At 39.6% G+C, this 15,516-nt stretch overlaps 1 protein-coding gene and 1 long non-coding RNA gene across 4 annotated transcripts; one reads left to right on the top strand and one right to left on the bottom strand.

Moving 5' to 3' along the window:
- Positions 1-8,719: 8,719 nt before the first annotated feature.
- Positions 8,720-10,116, bottom strand: LOC131885410 (uncharacterized). The gene is made up of 3 exons (XR_009373835.1): positions 9,913-10,116; positions 9,516-9,682; positions 8,720-9,139 (listed from the first exon to the last, which is right to left on the bottom strand). It is a non-coding gene; the product is annotated as an uncharacterized LOC131885410 (long non-coding RNA).
- A 3,456-nt stretch (positions 10,117-13,572) lies between these two features.
- Positions 13,573-14,652, top strand: LOC131885407 (uncharacterized). 3 transcript variants are annotated; one of them, XR_009373833.1, is made up of 4 exons: positions 13,657-13,671; positions 13,735-13,931; positions 13,997-14,439; positions 14,509-14,652. XR_009373833.1 is itself a non-coding variant. In XM_059233440.1 (2 exons), the coding sequence occupies exons 1-2, from the start codon at positions 14,094-14,096 to the stop codon at positions 14,577-14,579; spliced, it is 417 nt and encodes a 138-aa protein (XP_059089423.1). In that variant the 5' UTR covers positions 13,939-14,093; the 3' UTR covers positions 14,580-14,652. The 3 variants fall into 3 exon arrangements, 1 of the variants encoding a protein (XP_059089423.1); XR_009373832.1 differs by having other exon boundaries at positions 13,573-13,931; XM_059233440.1 differs by lacking the exons at positions 13,657-13,671; positions 13,735-13,931 and having other exon boundaries at positions 13,939-14,439.
- Positions 14,653-15,516: the final 864 nt, after the last annotated feature.

Below are 15,516 nucleotides of genomic sequence, written 5' to 3'. Positions count from 1 at the left end.
CAAATGCCCTGGCTTTACCTTGGCGATGATTTGTTGATATATTCAACAAAACTTCACACGACACAACAGAAACAGATCTAGTTCAATGAGATGCAAATGTAATTGATATCGAACTGGACGCTCTAATTTTTGAAAGTGCTAGTTCGAATGTCAAGACTTCTGGTTGCTGACTTCTTTTTTAAAAACAAAAGGAACAACTTTCGTATAAATTATCTTGAAATGAGCTCATACAGTGTTATCATATTGAATCAATAAGGGTCGCGGAAATACTTTTTTGCAAAAAATATATTTTTTTTAGTTAAGTCGGAATATGTTCGACAATTTTACGATTGCTCGCAATTATTATCCCAATGTTTTTTACAATGTCGACTATCCCTATTGGGGTTTGACCATCATCTACGTAGGATGGTTGTTTCATAAAAAGACATCTAGCACCAAAAAGAGAAAATAAAGCGCCAGTAAAAACGTGTTAGAAGAGTACGACAGTGAGGTCTGCGCACCATTGCGGTTCAATTTTGAACCTTCAACTCCGTTCAAAAACAATGAGTTTATATTAGTGATGGGTTTCGATCCGGAAAATCAGCTATTTAGCTTGAAGAATCTCTGGTAGGGCTCCCATTCCAACGGAAAAGGGTGGAGAGATGAAGACCCAAGATCAGGAACGAGTTTTAAAGCAGCCCTGGTTCCGAGACCTAGAACGGCATGCTCGCGTTTTGCCACTCATTTAAGGGGTTTTATTTTGATATTGTACTCTCTTTAGCTTGTGATGGGAGCCCTAACCGAGGTCCTTCAAGCTAAAAAGCTGACCTTCCGGATCGTAACACATCACTAGTGGGTGAATGAATGGGAATTGCCCTTCATTCACCCAATTAGATTTGGGTTTTCACGGCTCTTTGGTAAGACGTAATTAATTTAAAAGCCAAAGTTTATTTCTAAGTTATGTTTTTGTTTAGCTTTAGCACTCTCTCTCTGATTTGTATACGTAGTAGTATCTCTAGTTCCAAATCGTTATGTTAACTTGGTCCGTCAAAAGAGCGGCCCGTAGAGGGGCTATATTTGAACGTGCATTGTCAGAGTTCTAAAAAAGACAGCACAAAAGTTAAGATTTTAGAAAAACTAGCCGCTGAGAGAGAGATTTCATTCATCTCCATAAAAGAAACCTGGCTCGGACCAGGGGTCTTAGATGAAGAATCTAAGATTTAGTTCGTTGACAAGGTACGTCCTGATAATCCCTTTTTCCCTCTTAGGAATTCCCTACCAGCAAGATAGTTTGTCATATCCGAGGGCTTGACCTGTCCATTGAAACAATGAACAGACCCCCTTTTTGTTCTGTAAGCTCTTTTATGTCAGCTCTCGAATTCTGTTCGGGCGAAATGTGAAGCTGAGGGGCTCCCTGACAGAGAGGAAACGGAAGAGGAAGAAAAAGTTAACAGAGAAGATTAAGGAGTTGATGTGACGAGAACACGAAGAAAAATATAAGGTGGAAAACGAAAGAAAGTTATTTATTATACAGTCCACTAGTAAACCACTGAATCGTCGGAACAAATTCAATGGAAATGAGATGTGGATCAGGCAGTTTGCTCGAAGGTTTCCTTTGGAGGGGACTTTAATTTTCCGGCTAGCGTTGTAGAGTGGGAGGTTAGTCCTGATGGGTATATTCCCATTTCGAAATCGACATCTCAGTCGTTTGAAAAGCTGGAAGAATTTGCTATCTTGCGCAATTTCTTGCGTTTTCAATTTTCACGTTTAAGTCCAGAGATATTATCACGATGCTAACTCTGTACAAGTCGATTGTCATCTTGAATATGCCTCTCCCATTTGGGCTCCAATCAGTTCAGCAGATTTGCAAAAGCTCGAACAAGTCCAAAGATGTCTTACCAGGAACATTGAGGATATGAGAGAGCTCTCGTATTGGGAGAGGCTAAAAAAGTTGGGACTGTACAGTGTTCAGCGAAAGTACGAACGGTATCTGATATTGTACGTTTTCAAAAGCATCCATGAGCTTTGTCCCAACCCAGGATTTAGGGTCAATTGCAGTGACCGTAGAAGTTAACGTGCGTTTTGAGAGCACCTTCAAGCCCTCGAGAATCCAGGCTAGTTCAAACAATGAAGTCCAGCTCTCTTCTTTCTCGGGCTCCTTCATTGTTCAATTTGCTGCCTTCAAATATTCATAGGGCGTATGTAGGCCTTGTTGATCCTGTAGCAGGATTTAAGTCATACTTAGACAAGTTTTTGACTAAAATTCTCGATCAACCTTATATTCAAGGGTTAGCCAGATCAGCCAACTCTTATTCGCTGGGCGATTAAATAATATACTTAAATAAAATTTAAGTAAAATGAATAAATTTCTCGTCTTGAACTGATGGAATTCCAATCCCAGCAGCGGTAGGGGAGCCCACAAAACAGTCTACATTCAAGGACCTGCTTGGTCTGCCAACTGGAACTCGCTGGTAGACCAAATATTATATAAAGATTGAAGATCATAGATGGATTATAACCCTTCATTTTTGTTGTGCTGGGGATTACATTCCCTGTAGCGGTTGGAAAAGCCCTTGAAAAACCAAACCAAAAAGAAGAAAAATGAGGAAGAGGCGACAAAGGATTTGTCTTGAGGTCAGCAACTTTGTCTTCAGCAAAACAATTAATTCCTTAATCAAGATCAGTGCTAATTTTCCATGGTCCTAACCGATTATTTGTATATTCACCAGCATCTTCATATCCATTGGACAAACGTTAAACATTCGCCAACACCTTATTCACCCATATCTCAGAATCCTTAGACACGCTATCACCACAAACAGTATCCCCGCAGGAGAATAATTGATAAAATCATTTCAAAGAATATGATCAGGGTCATCAACCTTGTTGCCAACACCAACAAAGACTGGTCTAATACTTATTTCAAATATTCGCATTTTAGGATCAATTAAACTAGTCAATTTTTCTGCTTACACTGAACATTCTTACATTTTAGGATTCATACATTTTAGGAACCTAAACCTGCCAAAAATTTGGAGCAAGAGTTTGTCGAAACACAAAAAAGGTTTAGACAATTTGAGGCAGCTTACTCATCATTTGATATCAGAGATGACGAGAAACCGACACTTGTCAATTCATTCTTCCATGGCCCCATCAATGATGTACTTATTCCTCCCCGTTTTCCAAATAGCTTTCCCAAAGTCGATCGAAAGCGGCCTCACTCCACCAAAATCTCACACTTCTTCCTTCGAAAGAAACAAAATCCTCTTACTTGAGCGCTTTGGCCAAAAATATGCCATTTTTTTAACGTAATATTTGTAATGCAAATTGTTAAGGTTGCAATATATATTGTACATTATGGCTGAATTGGATTCAAATTTTCAAGTCAAATGTATAGAGGAATGAGTAAGCTCGGCAAAGTAGATGTGAGATAAGGTTTCCATGTTCTTGGCATTCCTCGGGGCCAGTTGGAGAGGCTAAAAAACTGTACCATGTGTACCATTCCTTGTGGAGTAGAAGAGTTTGCGTTGTAGAGGCTGCGTTATTATATTTGTATCTTGCGCCCATTATCATAGCTGGTACGAGAAAAAATACTAGGCGAGTTTGGTCTCCTCTAAATTTTGGAGATATCTCACGTACGTAGATTAAAGATGTTCCAACGCCGAGCAACAAAGGGTTTTCCTGGACTATATCATTCCAGCTATGAAGCTCGTATAGAAGTGCTCAAGCTTCGTACACTTCACACTCGGAGGATACATCAGACCTCATCCTCGCAAACAAATTGTCGTCCAACAAGGTTCAACTAAAATCATTTGGAACCCTGTCTCCCTTCGGTGCCGGGGCAACGAGGCATGAGGACCGACTACCCGCCGAATTCTGAGTTGTCCAGTCCATGAACCTTATGCAAGAACCAAAATTCGTTCTCATTCCTTCTTTGTGAGAGTGCCCGAACTGTGGAATAGATTACCTCGTGAGATTAGAAAATAACAAACTTCCAATTCATTTGACAAAAACCTGCTCTTTTGGAGTATAAAACTAGGTGCGTTATTGATTTTTAATTTTTTAAGAAGAACAAAATTCTGACGAACATTAATGCCAAGCATCATTCATCTCACAAATCGCGAACGATAAATATGTTTTCTAAGTGGCATATCTTGCAAGAAACTCCGTTACCTTTAAATTAGGTTTAAATGAAGAGTACCTAAGCTATATATTTCCATCCTCTGAAGGCAGAACTTTTTGTCAGATCTAATGAGTTGTTTTGTGAAGAAATAAGACCATACTCTGCATCTCAAATTTCAAAGTTTTGAATCAAAACATAGGCATTTTGGCTCATATTTTAGTGTTCATTGATTTGATCGTTCAACATCAGCAAGCTGATAGAAGAGTAAGGGTAGTTAAATTAGGTTGATTTTTTCGACAATTTTGTGTTTTTTTGTGGTTTCTGAACGACTTTGAGCATGTGAGTGACGATGATTTGATTCAATCAGTGGCTGCCTTCGCCACAGTTGTTTCCGGATTGCAGATGGAAAGGTTTGCAGATTTTCATGATCCGAGACTGAGCGGGTTGACTACTTGGCATAGGCGAGTTCGAGTTGTCCCAAAAGGAGAGATCCCGGATTTTGTAGAAATTGATGGAAAGAAAATACGAATCATCCTGAGGAACAAAATTCAGCCATGATTTCACTTCAAGGTGGAAGGGCAGATCAAAGCCGATTGCCCCAAGCGTGGGTCTCAACAATTAGAACGAGTTAGGGCGGCTTTACGCTAGGATGGAACACCCTGATTGAATCCGGTTTGAGGATTGAAGTAGGGCTAGTGCTGGGGACAGTACAGCAGAGGACTCGAGTCTTTCACTGTACACAAGTCGAACAAAAAGACTCGTCATCAAAGTCATAGAGATGTTTATGCCTCCATCAAAGAGTGGGTGAAGGCCGCTGAACTTTCTTATGAAGAGAGGTTGTCGGAAGCGAGAAATGATCGGGATTTTTACGGATATGTGACTTCAGTTAAGAAGGCCAAGGTCAAGATTGGACCCATTTATAACGGCGGTGGTGCCTTATGCGATGACGAACAAAATATCGCGAAGATTCTTATCGACCATTTTGGATTTGTCTTCTCCAAGTTTTTTCGGACTTCCTTACCGCTACCGTGATTGGAATTCCAGCAGCTCAAGACGAGAAGATTGTTCATTTTACCTGACTTTTATTTATATATATTATTTGATCGACCAACCAATTAGATTTGGCTGATTTGGCTAATGCTTGAATATAAGATTGATCCGGAATTTTAGTCAAAAACTTATCCAAGTCTGGCTTAAATCCTGCTATTGGATCAACGCCTACATAAGCCCTACGAATATTTACGGTCACTACGATTGACCCTAAATCCTGGGTCGGGACAAGGCTCATGAATGCTTTTGAAAACGTACAATATCAGATACCTCTCGTAGCTTCTCTGAATACTGTACAATCCCATCCTTTCTAACCTCTCCCAATACGAGAGCTCTCTCATATCCTCAATGTTCCTAGAAAAATATCTTTGGACCTGCTCGAGCTTTTGCAAACCTGCTAAGCTAATTAGAGCCCAAATGGGAGAGGCATATTCAAGATGCGGCTGAACAATCGACTTGTACAGAGTTAGCATCGTGATACTATCTCTGGACTTAAACGTGAGATATATCCAACCACATGTATGAAAAGCTTTACCAACTTTCAACTGGATAGGCTCATCCATTATCTTGGAGGACCACACCTAAATCCTTAATGGATGAGACCTGCTCAATGTCCTTACCTTCATCATCTAATAGTGGAGTGTCTAATGGCGTCGACCCAAAGGTCATTGAGCGGAATTTCATTCCATTCAGTGCTATGTTACTCGCAGCTACCCAGGAGTAGATTTGGTCTAGGACCTCTAACAGACAACCGGAGTTCTGACCATACCTACCAACTACCAATTTTGTATCATCAACATAAGAAGAGATACTGACATTACTACTACCAAGCTTCTGAAGGGGAGCAATGAAGATAATGAAAAGGAGAAGACCCAAAATGGAGCCCTGAGGGACACCCAAGCTTTGGCAGGTTCCTTTGTTTGCTGGTACCAGTGTCAGTGATGCAAGTTTGGGGTTTCAAACACGTTTTTGAGAAGCTGACCCTTCTTTCACATTGGGATACATGAGGAAAGATCAGCTTCGTTAAAACCAGTTCGAAACGCCAATCTTTCATCACTGGCATGGCAGGCAAGTTTGTTTGCTGGTACCAGGGCTTGCCTAAATGTCCGACTAGCCATCATATTAAACAGAATGCTTCAGGAAGGTTTTGTATCCTTAGAATGACGAGAGGCCAATGTGTGTCCCATATTTAAAGTTGGGGATTCCCGCAGAGTAAGAATTACATACCAATATCCTTGACCTCCATCCCGTGCAAACTGATGGAAAGCTCGCTGCAAGACATCACTATTGCTCATCTAGAGGCAGGATGGGCATTACATTTTTGGACTCTTTTGTCCACCCCTGTCCAAAAGTGTCCAAAAATAAGGGTGGTCAAAAGTGGGCAAAAGTGGACAAAAATACGAACCTTTAAAACTACAAATCTAAAGGAAATTCTACATGACACATGCAAAATAAGTCTTAAAAACCTTTGCCATATACCTCTAACATACCCAAAAAAGATGTTTAAAAGACAAGTACTTCACTCTTTTTTTTCTTACTTTTGATTAGACAGCAAGCAAGGAGCAAAGTTTCCCTCTAGTAGAATACGGCTGGTGCAAAGTATTCAAAAACTAGGATAGCTAAACAGTATATTTTGGTTATATAGATTCATTTATTCGACATTTTTTTTTTGCAGCAATATTATTTGTTTAAAATCATCAGACATTTGGTATTTTTTTCTAAAAACGTGCTAATACTAAAAATTTACCACTTACCTATTGGTAAAATTTCATAATGACATATTTCACTATATTTATGGGTTTTTCCAAAAGTAAGTTACTTGATACACTGTTAGGCATATTTTTCAACTTTTCAAGATGCGTTTCTTGTCAGGAAATGAGAAGAATCACTATGTTTTTGAAAGAATTCTCTCGGAGTTTTCTTAGTTTTCAGATGTATGATAAAAGAGTAATTCATGTACTTCTTGCAAACATATTATGCATTATAGATTTAAAAAAAGCATTATTGGATATTAAGTAACCAGCTGCTAAGCTTTTTTTAATTTAAAACTTGATTTTAGTTAAAATTACCCTGCCACTAAATGCCTTGATTGTAGTGTGGCTTTGACTTTTTGAACTTTTAGAAGTGTTTGCTCATCAACCCCCTTTTGGACAATTGTACTTACTTTTGGACACGCTCTGCCCACTTTTGTTCACTTTTGTCCACTTTTGTCCACTTGGTGTCCAAAAGTCACGCTAATTCTCAAAATTGCCCACCCTGTCTAGAGGGCAGGTTTATTCTTGGTGACTCACAACATGGCTTTTGAACCTGACGATCCTGTGTTACAAACTTGATGGAACATTTGCAATGAGATATGATCTTGAAAGGTTTGGTGATTCCTTTTTTCTTACCGCGGCAAGATGAAATAGTGTCACGGGGCCGGTAGGGCAGGCACTCTTAGGCGGCTTGGACTAGCTTGAGCCGTTACATGTATTTTTTCCTTTTTTAACCTAGCCTTCACGATGAATGTAATCGTTTTAAATCAAAAAAATAAACTTTTCGGAACACTTTTCATCTGAGTATTTACTAATTTTTTTTCTTCTCCGATTGTCCACCAATACAAGGGATGGAATCCCCAGTAATAAATTAAAAGACAAGAAGAATTGGCAGATCGAGACAGGCCTTGTACATATGGCTGGTCTGGAATCGTGTTTAAAAACCTATCTAAGTTGGCTTAAAAGATGGCATTGGATCATCCAATAGGTAGAATTGTCTAAGGTTGGTGGGTAAAAGATTATATAGGCTAGGAGCTCTATATAGAATAAACGAGGATTTTATGGTTTTAACAAGTCTAGTTTCATTATGACTAGACTGTACTCTCACCTCACACGTTATACCCCTACGGTCATTCTCGTTATAATTTATTTCTGCATTTGGGCATTGCATGTGAATGCATTTAAAAACATATAAAATAAGGCATCTTTCATATCTTCGTTGAGTACAATAAATCCCTAGCCGTTTTAGTCTCTCCCAATAAGAGAGGTTACACATTTCAGATATATTACGTGTAAAACATCGTTGGACCTTTTCTATTCTTTAAAGTCCGACAGAGCTCACTTGTGCCCAAACAGGAGATGCACATTCTAGATGGGGTTGGACAATAGATTTAAAGAGAGTCAGCATAGTCATTGAATCACGGGATTTAAATGTTCGGTATATACATCCGCATGTTTGAAAGGCCTTAGCCACCTTGACCTCAATGTGCACATCGAATTTACCGGTATCCTGAATAATCACCCCTAGATCTCTAACTGACCCAACTTGCTGAATGGGGTGGCCCCTGCTGGCCATGTATTTTGAAGCTGATGGGATATTACCGGATGTCATAAGACTGAATTTGTTATTAAATGTCATATTATTTGCCAATACCCATCTATATATATTTTCCAAATCGTCCTCCAACCCTGAAGTACAATCATTCGTTCTTTACAGTGGAGCTTGTTGCTAGATGCTGTAGTGGCGATACAAAAATAATGAAGAGTATAGGCCCAAGAACGGTGCCTTGTGGTACGCCTGATAATACACTTGACACGTTACTTAGCGTATTATCCACTCTAATATATTGCTTACACTCTTTTAAAAACCCTTTTATGAAATTAAGCACTTTCCCATGGACACCAGTTGATACTAAACGCTGAAGTAAGAGCCCGTGGTCCACTTTGTCGAAGGCCTTCGCAAAATCTAGATATATTACATCCACCGAGTCATAAGTTTGTGATTTTGTTATAATATTGTCGAAATGCTGAATCAATTGGGTAATGGTACTGTGACGAGAACGGAAGCCGTGTTGCCCCGAGGGTATAATGTCAATGCTATCTAAATATTGTACCAGCTTAGCCTTCATGACTTTTTCAAATACCATGGAAATATTGGATGTGAGTGATATAGGTCGGTAATTGGCTGGGTTGGATTTGTCACCCCCTTTGAATATTGATATGACGTGAGCCACTGTAAGAGACGAATTGCTTGAATTAATTATGAGAGTCAAGTACGATAAACATGTTTGATCAACAGAACTGATTATCAGTGAGTTTGGTTTTGCCGCCACAAAAGTACAAGCCGCAAAGGAGCCGGCCAGTAGATTTAAAGACATAAACTTAAAAAGCAGATATTTGGCTCAAGGTTGGGTAATTGATCATTTTTGAATGAAACGTGTGCCAAAGGGTTTATTCTTTGATTTAAAATTATGACATTCATGATTAAGGCCATTATCGTGCTAACAAGGATGTGCTCAAGATAGTCCAAACTGCCTAAGAGAGCGCCGGAACAGCCCTGTGACACTACTTTATCTCACGGCAGTAAGTAAAAAATGTAATCACCTAACCTTTAAAGATCATTCCTCATTCGTGACGAGTAGATTGGAAGATAAAACACCAGTAGTGGGCGCAAAATATCTCGATCTTTCGAAGGCGTTTGACATGTTCCCCATCATGTACTCATAAACAAATTGAAGGAAGCCGTCCGGTATCGGCAGACTGGATAACAAGTTGGCTAAACCATGGAGTACGTCAGTATCGGAGTGGAAAGCTCGGTCGAAGATCAAACGTCTTCTAGCAAGGTTTTCTGGAGCTATGTGTTACCTACTGATCTTGTGCATTCCCGCTGAGAGAGTGCTCAACGAATTCCATCTTTAAGTTCAAGTACTCGATTAGGAAGTAACGCAAAACTGAAACGTCTTTTAGCAGGGTTTCAGAGAGCTTTCCTCTCCACTACTTCCGTACTCCATGGCTAAACAAAAGGAAACGGAGGGTTGTCATGAATACCGTTCATTCTGATGGAAAACCGGTGACTTCGAAGGTTGTCTTGAGGCCAATATTATTTTAGATGTTCGTGAACCACATGCAAGTATCCACTGGTACTCGCATGATAAGTTTTGCTGACGATACGAAGATATTCCGTGGAATAAGGAACGACTCCGACTTTTTAAAGCTGCAAGAAGATTTGAATCGTATAGTCTTGTGGTCGAGTTCAATGGGATGACTTTTAGTGCAATAAAAAGCAACGTGGTGAAGTTTGGTGCGTCAACTCCGCAGGCGTTTCACTAGGAGCATCACATTGCCCCTCTGCTGTCGTTTGTAAAAGATATTGGCAAAGTATAAAACCCAATTGTCACGTTTCTTATGAATCCTCTTTCATTTGTTCACTTGATACATATGTAAGAAGTATTCTTCTCTTCTCCCCCTTCCCCATTTATTCTATCATTTTATCGCTTGATCTGCATCCTTTATTCTATATACATTTTAATGTCTTGAGTAGATCCTAATGATTATCGTATCATCAATAACTTACCATCTAGCCCAATCTCTGCATTTTAAGAACCAAGTCATTAAATCAATGAAAGTGATCAGATTCTTCGACGTGTGCCATCTCACTAACGCAGTAATAAGCTCTGTCGATTGACCGAGATTAAAGTACTTGAGACACAGAAATTTGCCATGCCAGCAATTGAGAATTTTTTTTATTCAAATGTGTGCCTTGGTGCCTATGCATTGATTCAAAGCAAATATAAGATTTGTGATTCAGACCATGGTAATGGTAATAAAAGCCAAAAATCCGTTTCGGCCCAGACTAGTCCCAGCAGCCGTAAACAAGCCAAATGGCCCATGGCGCTCTTTTTGACGCCGGTGGTTAGAAAAAACGGAAACATAGAAACCTTCAAAATCGTACCTTTGTTCTTGTTTAATTGTTTGTTACAAGGTCAGTTAAAGGAGCAATTCATGCTGTAATTTAAATACCACAAGGAAGCTTGGACTTGGCTAGCCAGGGATCGAACCATGATTCACAAACTGGAAAGCGGATGCGTTACCAATACGATATCCCAGCCCGCCTAAGTCGTAACTTATTGAAGGCTCAAAATTTCGACGCATGGAAAGCTTGGATGCACTCGTCGTCTTCTAATCTAGGGGACTAGCTCTCCACATCAATTGTTGGTTGACTGTCCCATTGTTTTTTAACACAATATCGCACAACAACGATAGCACAAGATTAGCCTGTTGTTTAAGCAGCCAATCGAATTTCATCTTATGGGTTTTGGTTAAATTGATGGCCATAAGTTCCACGACGGATTTCACCAGAAACAAATTAAAAACTGGTCGCCTTTTCTCCGATTTGGCATCACTAGCTTCATTGCCTTTTTCTCAGCTGACGCAACCAACCCAAGACTTGCCATTGTCACGGACCTTTAGAAATATGAACCGAGCCCAAAATTTGTTCTGATCGAGAACAAGCCAATCACGAAATCGTCAAATAGTAGGCCCAGAAGCGTCGACAGGGGTCGAACTCAGATACAACGTCTGAGGTCTTTGTAGCTCATGAATGGCAAGCAAAGCATGGATTTTTGATCTCCTTTATTCTTCTCGCATTAATGCTGAAGTTGATATAAAAGTTTATTGAATGGTGAAGCTATTGTTCTCCTGATTCAGGAAATAGACTTTAAATCAATTACTTAAAACCGTTAAACTCTTTTTTTATGTTACTTGTCCATGCTCGAGAAATTGTAGAAAGCTTGAGACATGAAGGCGTGTCAGGACAGGGCTGCGTCAAGAGGAACCTGTCAAGGTGGCAAATACATTTTAATAGGCAATTGTGGTGCAACAAGGTCAAAGAATGTCAGTTCTTTACACATTTGGGCATTATGTAATCAACGTCTGTTACAGGGTCAGACTCACATTGGCAGGATGTTTTCCTCTAAGCTGAATCATTATTTAGCTTTAGTTGAAGGCACTAATGTTAGACACATACACCTCATGTAAACTAAGGTCCTCCCATTGACTGTACCTTGGCCTATTCTACTCAAATTGACTAGAGAGGATGTTCAAATACATTGGATTATAAAATATCCTCAATTCAGTGTCAAAATTATGATGACTGTTTATAAGAGGAAGGAATTAAGAGCATTTTATGTTGCAATTTCACTGGATATTCTACTACCAACTTCCTTATGAACTAACTTCCTAATGGAATCCTTTCTGGCCCCTAAAATATGTTTCTCCTAACCATTAAGGTGTGAGGGACTTGGAAACCCCTTTTGCAACACTACAAAAAAAATGCCCATCTAAAAAGGTCAACAAATTGGAGAGTCATTTATTAAGAAATAGTCGCTAATATTTATTTGCTACATAAAGCTAATGATGTTTTCTTCAAAAAATACCAATCCAGTGTCTACAAGACACTTCGGTTGATTTCAATGTGGTAGATACTTGTGCTAAACAGTGGCAATTGTCAAGCTTTACTCATTGTTTTAATATTATTTGGCTTTATAAGGGCCCTTATTTGCAACGTCACACGGCCCAAAGAAAACGGGAAGAGGCACGGTAGATTGCTACATAAACTGCTCTTGTCTTCCCTTGAACACAATTTATTTTCCGGACACTATGTGACCCAAGGCACTAATTGAAAATAAGATTTTGATAGAATTAGTCAAAAACAACACAAACGCATTATAATTCAATAACAAGAAATTGGCCCAATCTGCCCTTTATTTGGTAGAGGCTGAATGACAAAGCGCCCTCTGGAGTGCAAAACGTAAAACATATTTCGGGCAGCGTAAGGGGGCTATTGTAGATTTCATTTAATAGCAGAGTAGACAATTGGCATGTGTTCAGTTTTACAAATGCTAAAGCCAAGCTTATGATTCAAATAGAACAAAAACATTGATACTCAGTTCGCTATAAACATATTGGCTTTTAAATTGAATTATGATTATGTATTTTTGGATAGATATTAATACAAAAGATTTACGTAACCATTTTACGGGTAAATTTTAAAGATGTGACTGACCTTTATCTTTCATTTCAAAAAAGTCTTCATTCTCTTCAAACATTCTGAAAATGACTCAAAATTTCTCCATGCCAGAGGTGGCAAAATTTGACGGCAAATCTCTTGGAAGCCAAAGTAGATTCAAGTGGTGCATGTTCTTACAACAGGGCACATTGACATAGTCAACCATGAAGGAAAAATTATTCAAAGCTAGGCATAACCAAACCTGTGTGCTTCATCCCCAACTTGACTGGCCAGTCCTGTCAGGTCTGTTGTTTTTGTCTGTTGTGCGGAGAAATATTAAGGGCCACTTTTGGTGTCATATAGAGTTGTTTCCCCCACACTCAAAGATTGGCCTTATATTAAATCGAGGGACTGATGAAAAACCTTGTGCTACGCTATAAATGATCCATCTTTTGCCTAATGAAGGTTGGGAACCCTCGATGTTTTGGCCGCCGGAATATAACGCCAGGATTGTCAGATTTCACATTTTCATCTTTGACAGGGCTGTACTTTGTTATCCACTTCTCGTGGAAATACACCGAAAGCCTCGCCCAACTCCATTGGCATCTTGCCAGCCTTGAGCGTGTCCATAGTCTTGGCTCTGGCCTCAACACTGCACAAAACTGGCAGTTTCGGCCATGTACTTTTCCATTGTGTCACTTTCAGTCGGCTAAATCATACCATTAATATAAGCATTACACTTTTAACTATGTTTTGACGTAAGGTTTTTCATCAGTCGCTTACTATGGAAAAAGGCTTAAAATCATTCTGTAAATTCTCAGACAGCATCACAAGTGTGTCTTTGATTTTTTCCACTCTGCTGGTTGTAACGAGGACGCCTTGGCTAGACTGATAATTTCCCCCCACCTCCAGACGGACAGCACTTTCCTCCTTTTTAGGTCAGTGTTACTGTTTCGGTAGACCACCCTGCTGTCTTGTGTCACGTGAGATACGATTCCTAAGAAAAGACCTCTCTACAGTATGAATTCATCTTGACTAACGGAAACCGGTTCATTTGATAACACTTATCAATCTCAATTTCAGTTTCTGCGTTCAAAGAGGACCCAAACACAAATCCTAAAATAGTGCGCTACCTACGGATATCTCGACAGACATCCCAAACCAATTTTGGCCCATTACCATGGAGAACGACCGCAAATCTTGTCCGCTGAGCCCGGATCTGAAGTTGGCCACACAAGTGTTTGCCCTCCTCAACATTTGCATGGACGTGGCCTTTATCATCTGGATTATCGTGGTGATGATAGGCCAAGAGCACGAAATTTCGATGACACCACGTTTGATCATGTTAGGGGCCCTTATACCCAGTGCGGCCAGCAATACAATATTGCTCGCGGGCTCATTAACCATGAGAAAAGGCTTTCTCTTGCAATGGTTGATCTTGAGACTGCCCATCTTGATTGTCTTTTGGTTGCCTTTTTTCTTAGGTTTCAATGCTTGGCCTTTCTACTGGTTCATGCTACCAACAAGTAAGTAATACCCTAATTTGAGCAATCTCCTTTTTGCATTTTTGGGCCTTTTTCTCATAACAATTTTAGGTTTGGTGATGATCATCTCTGGTTGCATTATCCTCACTTTTTACATCAAGGCGGATCAATACATGGGCTGATTAAATGTATTCGTAATTTCAATCATGCTTCGTAATACTGAATACGAAAATATTGCAATATCGAAACCTGTCACACATTTGTACAACACTTTTTTCGAAAAACGGATTTTTGGGGGGCTCTAACAAAAGTTTGAAATCGCGTATTATCCGAAAAGCACACATGAATGAGCCTTTTGATCAACAAATATCTACCATGAACAAATTAAGAAAGAGGTCGGGTTCATAGTGCGATTACAGAAATGAAAAACATGATGTTGAAATCAGTAACTCCATGAGCTTTTCATGGAAGCCCTCCTTGAAGAAGGACAAGGGAGTAGTAAAGTGGTAGGTCACCCTCATATTCATAACGAGAAACATGATTGAAACGGTAAAGGATCAATGGATGGGATTTCACATTGCAGCATTGTACATATCACTAGTTATCCGGGAGCGTCATTATGACACATCTCTGAGTCACTTAAATTGCGGTAAGAAAGAGAAAAAGAAAAAACAAGATCAATATTGCGTACTGACAGTTCTGCTCATGCCATTTCTCAGTTTGGAACGAGTACTGTTGGGACAACCTCTGGTTGAAAATTGAAATGACTATAGGAAGAGGGAAACAGATTGATTGTAGATACAACAAAAGCGAGATCTAAGAGTGGGGTGCAGTTATCTGTATACGAACTAAAGCATCGTCATGAGAGAACCACACCCTGATCCCAAAGAGGGACTCTATGCTCCAACATGTTACGACAGACTTGGAACAGGCGCCGTAAGCGCAATGCTCTTCTCTGTATATAAAGCCATGTTTAGCTATGAATAAAAAGAGAGTCTACGACTTACTCTCTCCATGTCAACACTATTCATTTCTTAGCTAGTCTTAAGTTTCACTAAGTCTCGTGTCTTGTTCTCGTTGAACTTGATTCGAGCAATACATGGCGACCGTGATCTAGGT

This window comes from Tigriopus californicus, chromosome 8, assembly GCF_007210705.1.
Source record: "Tigriopus californicus strain San Diego chromosome 8, Tcal_SD_v2.1, whole genome shotgun sequence".
Taxonomy (NCBI): Eukaryota; Metazoa; Arthropoda; class Copepoda; order Harpacticoida; family Harpacticidae; genus Tigriopus; species Tigriopus californicus.
This window is presented reverse-complemented; position numbering and strand designations above follow the sequence as displayed.